The following is a 7,239-nucleotide window of genomic DNA, read 5'->3' as shown; positions in this document are numbered from 1 at the left end:
GATAGAGAAAGGACAAGCACACGCAATGCACCCTGGGTCTTTGTCTGGGCGCTGGCGGTATTGACGAGTGCTGATCGATGTTAATTGCTAGACAGAATGGCCATATTGACCAGGCTCCCTGGATGAAGAAGCCTGCAGGCCCCCCGTCAAAGAGAGAGAGAGAGAGAGAGAGAGAGAGAGAGAGAGAGAGAGAGAGAGAGAGAGAGAGAGAGAGAGAGAGAGAGAGAGAGAGAGAGAGAGAGAGAGAGAGCCATCGGGTCTAGGCCTACAGAAGCTACAAGCCCCCCCACACACTCCCTCACACGCGCACACACACACACACACACACACACACAGCTCTCATTCACTTTAATGAGTAGAGAGAGGAGCACAAAAGCATAACGTCCATCAATGCCAAGTCTATTCAACACAAAAGAGGGTATATGCAAAAAAACAAAGTGTCCTGGTGTGTGTGTCTCTTTGTGTGTGTTTACGAGCATGTGCACACGGATGCGTCAAGAATACATGCACGTGGCACAGTTGGTCTGCATGAAAGTCAAACGGTTCACGGTACAAGGATCTTTAAAGTATAGGGTCTATTGAGTGAGAGTATAAGAGGAGGGGATGTCCGTGCACGTGTAGCAGGCTGTGTGTGTCTGCGTGTGTGCGTGCGTGCGTGCATGTTTAAAACGTCTAAGCTAAGGATCAATAAGCTGAAGCCGCAGTGGCAAAGACATGGGCAATCAATACACTGGCAGCAAACAGAGGGAGGGACACAGAGAGGAGATAAAGAAGAGCAAGAGACAAGAGAGATTAAAGAGACCGATAGGGAGGACAAGAAATGAATGAGAGAAAGAGGGATGTGACAGAAGGAGCATGAGGAAGAAAGAATTGCCTTACAAAGGCCCAATAAACGACCAAATTTATCTCACTTTTTCCGCAAACGTGTTATGTATTACCGTAAGTGTTTGTGCTATGTTTATTTAGGCTTTGGAAGCAACCACAAAGCATTCAATGGTAGCTATTGCATCAAACCTTCATCTTTCAGAGCGCAAAAACTCCCCTATCTCCATCTCCCCTATAATAATCTGGTTCAAGACCCTTAAACCTGGTTGCATTCTTGTTGTTGTTGCTGCAAAGCTATACATCTGTTCGCTTCTGTGCTTATTGTCCTGAAGCATCACAGCTTTTAGTTGCATATTAAGGCAACACAATCATTTTTGCAAATATATATGCTTTTGAGAACCCCATACAGTATAGGGGGACCATGGTCATATTTAACACTCTTCAGAGTTAACTACATGAACCCATAGCACCCTTATTCTGGGCATGTATTACGACCTTTGACCCTATATGGGGTCTTGGCTCCAAAGGAGGAATATATGTTGTGGCTGTCAAGGACCACAAACCAATTCAGGCAAAAAGGTGTACATTTATTGAGAAAAACTTCACAATAACGGGGCAAGCATGTATATATATATATATATCTTCAGGGTGGCCAATGCTAAAAATAACAAACAAAACACCCCCCAACCCTACCTAGAAAAGAAACAATCCTAAACTACACCAAAAAGAAAATTACAATCTAGGCTCACTGACTAAACATTAAACAATGGGTCAAAACTGGGGCACCAAAATAAATAGCAGCACACCCTTACCATATACAGCTTCCCTTGGTTTGGGATACTTGACAGTCGTTTATGAGTTGAGATTACTAGGTTGGTCTGTTCTCTAAACACACAGTAAATAAAGAAACTAAGCAGGTAAGGCACACAGCCTACAGACACTATACCCTAGCTACAGACTGGGTTCAGCAGCACAGGTGACGGATGGCAAGACTGACGAGGAGCTTCTCCCAGGCTTTTATACTGGTGGCTGCAGGTTGATTGAAAAATGAGACCCAGGTGTCTCCAGACACTAAGCCACTCCTCCAATCCACCCTCCAGTCATCATACAGCACTTAAAAACACTGACAGTGGATTAAACACTACCACAACAACACTAAGGCCACATAGGGCCGTAACAGCATGTCATGATAAAAGAATATTTGGACCAAATATAGGCAAACATTCAGCAGAAATAGTTGCAATGTGTCCCAACGCAACAAATTGCGAGCTTGTAGATCGTCTGTTTTCGTTGGAAGGGATTTGGGGCCCTATCTTGCGCGCCACTTTACAGCTTATCCTAAAAAAATTTGCCATTCATTATTATTTTTAAAAACATTTTAAAATAGTTAAAATAGCTGATCTACAAGCTCAAAAGTCAAAACGTGTCAATGTAGATCGGCTAGTTGAACTATTTAAAAAGAATCACACTCGTGTGAAGTGAGCGGCGCTCACGATGATGATGCATGATGATGAGAACATCCTATACATTACATTCCGTGCTCAGCCAATCAGCTGAGCACATTCCGTGCTCTACAGACATACAGTCATACACACAAAGCTGTGCTTCACGCCGCTAAAAAAAAGGAAATTATGGCTAATACGTTTAGACATAAGGTGACACGCAAGATAGGGCCCCTAGTGTAGAGGGGGGAAACGGAGGGGACCAAGTATGGACCCCTGAGGGACCCCGGTCAATGAAGTATGGTTTAAGTGGTCTCATTTCTGTGCAGCGCTGAACTCAGGCTCTCCCGTATGAGAATGGAGGAACTTGGCTCTGATGCGTGCATTGGGGCTCAACCCAGCCCCCACCAATCCAACCTCCACGCAACTAAAGTGTGCTGTACCCCTGTTCTGAACCCTTCCATCTGGACCTTAAACCAGACGGGCCCATACCTCATTACCAGAATGTGGTTCAAATCCCTCTCCACAACATTTACACTCTTGTCCCCTTGCAGCAGTGTGGTGAACAGCGAAAAGCACCCAGACACAGGTGCAAAGGCAAGGAGGGAGCCAGTAGTGAGGAGAGAAGGCCAGAGGCTTGTCTGTGGAGCATGACTGGAAAGGCATTCAACCACAGTACCCCTACCCAGCCCAGCTCAGCCCTGTCCAGCCACGTAGTGGATTGTGTGTGTGTGTGTGTGTGTGTGTGTGTGTGTGTGTGTGTGTGTGTGTGTGTGTGTGTGTGGGTGCGTGTGTGTGTGTGTGTGTGTGTGTGCACGTGTTATTTGAAAGTACAATGCTGAAAAGACTACACTTACAATTGGGGCCAAGATAACTGTCCCTGATGTATTAGGCCAACCCCCTCCCCTACCTTCAATACACGCACACAGTGTGTGTGTGTGTGTGTGTGTGTGTGTGTGTGTGTGTGTGTGTGTGTGTGTGTGTGTGTGTGTGTGTGTGTGTGTGTGTGTGTGTGTGTGTGTGTGTGTGTGTGTGTGAATGAAAGGTATGGCAGGAGAGTTGTGTTGGCTTGGCTGACCGTCTGCGGTTCTGCGGTGGTGAGAGGGGAGGGTTGGGAGCGCAGAGCGGGCGTTACTGCCGAAATCCCTGAGAAATGTTCGTTTTGGATCCGTGTCCATGCTTACATACCGCCCTCCCGCTTTTCAAGCGGACTGTCTCTCACTCTCCGTTTCGTTTTTCCCCTCTTAAGGTTTAACTCATAAGTTATGAAACAGGGAGTCAAAATACATCACTTGAAAGCGATAAATCTTAACTTGGAGGGTCCATGGCCGAATGGTGCTCCCCGCCCTGCATAACAGGTCCGTATCACACGGGGCTGCAGTGGTGATGTTTACTTTCAACAGGACATAGGGACGGTTATTATGGCATTATGTTATGGAGAGCAGAAAGTCTAATCTAGCCTACTCAGTCTATAAAGTAGAAGCCAACGCGAAAGGCAGATGGCCATGTTTTGTTTTTTAAAAGACAAGAAAAAAACTAGGGAAAGCTTATCCCATTCCCCCTTTGTTGCAGCTAGTGACATTTCCAACAGTGTTCAAATCGCCGCTGGTGTAGTTGGTCGGCATCACATAGCGACTGACTAATCCCATTTTGATCCAATAAGTGCGTGTGTGTGTGTGTGTGTGTGTGTGTGTGTGTGTGTGTGTGTGTGCGTGCGTGCGTGCATATGCGAGCACGAGCAGGGGGGGGGGGGGGGGGGGCAGAAGGGGGCGAGGGAGAGAGGTGGGAGGGAGGATTGATCCGCGTCTGTTAAAATCTTGTTCTGTTTTTTCTTGGAGTGAGGTTTGTGCCTGCCGACGCGCCTCTCCTGCATGCGCAGCCCCCTCAATTCGCGCCGAAGAAGAGCTTTTTTTTGTGGAAAGAAATCTTGGCATTTTTTTAAAGCGAATTTAATTGGAGTGAACTGGATACACAAAAACGCACAGCTGTATTCTTTTATGTGTGTATTGTCCTGTGCCTTTTTACTCTGGATGAAAGAGGGAGGCAGACAGATAGAAGAGAGAGAGAGAGAGAGAGCGAGAGAGAGAGAGAGAGAGAGAGAGAGAGAGAGAGAAGACGGTGCAGGGCTGGGGTAGATCTGTCAGTGTGATTAACTAAACACGTTTCCAGCGCACGCATTAACTTTTTTTTATTGTTTCTTCAAAAACAGACGGAGCAGACATCTCTCTTTTTTCATTGCAGCAGCGCTCGACTTATCGAACCGAGAGGACTGTCGTGCTTCCCCCTCCTTTTTCTTAAGAAACTGCTTAAACTTTCTACGTTTTAAATAAATAAATAAATAAAAAGATCGGATTGCACCCCCCCACCCCCCCCCCCATCTTGGAGGTGATGTCATCGCGCTGTGTTTTGGCTGGTATTGTGTCGAGAAGGCTCGAGGAGAAGGAACGCTGCAGCCGGTGGGCCACCAGCGGTTGAGCCGAGCAGAGGAGTCCGGGAAATCAGGTGCAAAGAGCGGCTGTCATTTCCTCGCTCTGTCGCGGGTGGCTGAGTCCGCCACCCAGTCACAGCTGTTCCCATCCTCTCCCAACTCCCTCCCCCTTCTCCTCCCCCCCCACCACCCACCCTCCTCCTCCTCCTCCTCGTCCGCTCTCATTCAACTCTCTCCCTGTTATAGTTGTCTGAGCTGGACCGCTCCGGGTTCTCATCACCATCCGCTAATCTTTTGGACACTGGTTGGTCGGTGTCCCCTAAGCCCTGAGCCGCCGCCGCCACAGACAGCATCGTTGATCAGACAGACAGCGCAGCGGGGGCAGCCATGACCGAGGCCGCCCGGCAGCACCCTGCGGCCGCAGAGCGTCCGTCTCCATGTCACCGCCGTCTTCTCCAGCAGCAGCAGCCCGCCCAGGTAGCCCGCCTCCCGCAGCACCTAACCCTGACTCGCGGGGACTACTAGAAACTTGCCTTTTGCTCCCATCTGTGCACGGACCAACACCGAGCCATATATATTTTTTTATCCATCGGTGTGACCCCTTTATCTATATCCTTTTTACAGAACAAACATCATATAGAGATCGTTTTTGGAAACGTCGGGTGACTCCTATACAAGTTTGTTGTTGCACTATAACCATATGAATTGGATTACGCATGAAGATAACCCAGATGGACGATCATCATTTCGAGGGTCATTAGGGTCGATTGGAGTTTTGTCCGTGACGCGTGCGCGCGCTTTCACCTGTTCCTCTTATATTGTCCGCGGCGTGCAGCCCTTTGATGCCCTAACCTTCACTTTGCGCTCCGCCCCTTGTTCCATCGTCCCCTCCGCTCCGGACAGCTGTGAAAGGTTGCCCGGCGGTCACAGTGGCACGGTCACCCCCGCCTCATTCCCCACTCTGCCCGAGTCCACTCACACACTCATCCACGGGGGAACCGGGGGACGCCGCCGCCGATGCCAACGGGAGTGTCTGACTTTGACTCTTTGACCCTGCACACCATCCAGTGGATTCGAGGAACAGAGGGGAACACTCTGTCGGACTGGCTCTCACCGAGCGAGGAGACTGACTCTCGGCCAAGTTCCATAGTGGAGGGGGGAAGCAATGTGGTCCCTTCTCTCCACGCTGGCTGTCTTGTAAGTCAAGTTTTTAGGTTCATCCGATATTAGTCTTGGCATGAAAACACGGTTATCTTTATACATATATTTTCTCTGTTGTTCAAACTGTGTTAAGGCAAGGCATTCCTTAGCTGCAGATGTGGATGATGGAGGGGAGGGAAGGTTGCAGTGCCTACGAATTACATCACTCCTCCTCAGTCCCCATAGAAAGCATGCCATGGAAGGTCCTGTTTTGACTGGCTGACAGTTCGGGGTCACTGGGTCAGCGCGAAGGCCATGTTACTCATAAAAACCTGCCATAAACATCTCCATCACCATCTGCACTTACTTCAGTGATGGCCAAAGCTGGGCCATATCCCCATAGCCAAGAAAACACATTTTTTTTCCTACTGAAAATATTTCAGAAGTTGGGTCAAATAACACTTGCTTTATCTAGTGGGATAGGAAAATGATAAAGTGCCAAGACCAAATCTAAGGGAGGATACTGTACAGACTCGGGGTGCTTGAGTTTGCCCATTTGAGGTGTGTCTTGTTAAAAGCCAAAGGATTTATTTTTCTTTCTTTGTGTCGGCTGTACGTCTCCCAGATGGCAGTCATCTCCAGATACTTTTCATTCCTCACACAACCTGGACAGGGTGTGTGCAGTTGGTCTCTGCCTGCCTTTCTCTCTCTCTCTCTCTCTCTCTCTCTCTCTCTCTCTCTCTCTCTCTCTCTCTCTCTCTCTCTCTCTCTCTCTCTCTCTCTCTCTCTGTCTCTATCTCTCACACACACACACACACACACACACACACACACACACACACACACACACACACACACACACACACACACACACTTCCCTAACTTTCGTTTGTCTCTCTTTATATCTTCCTATACTGTCATTTTGTTGTACCTTTTCTCAGATACTTGCTCCGATAGAAGTATGAATTAATAACTGATGAATGGCCGCACCCCTGGCAGTGTCTAAGGAGGAGAGTCTGACTGTTTAGTCTACAGGTCTTAGTTTAGGTCTTCTCGAGCCAATCATTCCTGTGTTCTTTTCCCTCTTGCCTATCAGTGTTACAACTCCATCAAGCATGCAGCCACCCTCACAAACATGCTGTTTTACAAACCCCAACGTGGGTCGTGAGCCAATGAATGCTGCCAAGGGCCATTTGCTCTGTGCAGGAACCTGTTCCATGCTCTCCAACCATAGCTCCACCACAGGACATAGCACTGTTCTCCTAAAGCCACAGCTCCATGCTGAGGCTGCTGTAACCATTGCTCCACTGTTCCTATGACTACATTAGTGCTGATCCCACTAACGCCACATTTACACGCCCACTAGCCTAAACCACTACTCTTCACCGAGACACACTGCCGAAC

The 7,239-nt window shown here is 48.3% G+C and overlaps 1 protein-coding gene across 1 annotated transcript in view; it reads left to right on the top strand.

Moving 5' to 3' along the window:
* The first annotated feature begins 4,163 nt into the window (after positions 1 to 4,163).
* The window catches only part of LOC310873947 (fibroblast growth factor 18-like), a 10,589-nt gene continuing 7,513 nt past the window's right edge, over positions 4,164 to 7,239 (top strand). The window contains exon 1 of the mRNA XM_083786562.1: positions 4,164 to 5,892. Within this exon, the coding sequence (XP_083642688.1) occupies positions 5,861 to 5,892 (32 nt within the window). The 5' untranslated portion in view covers positions 4,164 to 5,860. The remainder of the gene's footprint in view (positions 5,893 to 7,239) is intronic.

This window comes from Protomyctophum parallelum (genome assembly GCF_964188405.1).
Source record: "Protomyctophum parallelum genome assembly, chromosome: 16".
NCBI lineage: Eukaryota > Metazoa > Chordata > Actinopteri > Myctophiformes > Myctophidae > Protomyctophum > Protomyctophum parallelum.
Note: the sequence above shows the minus strand (reverse complement) of the source record. Positions and strands in the feature narration are given on the sequence as shown.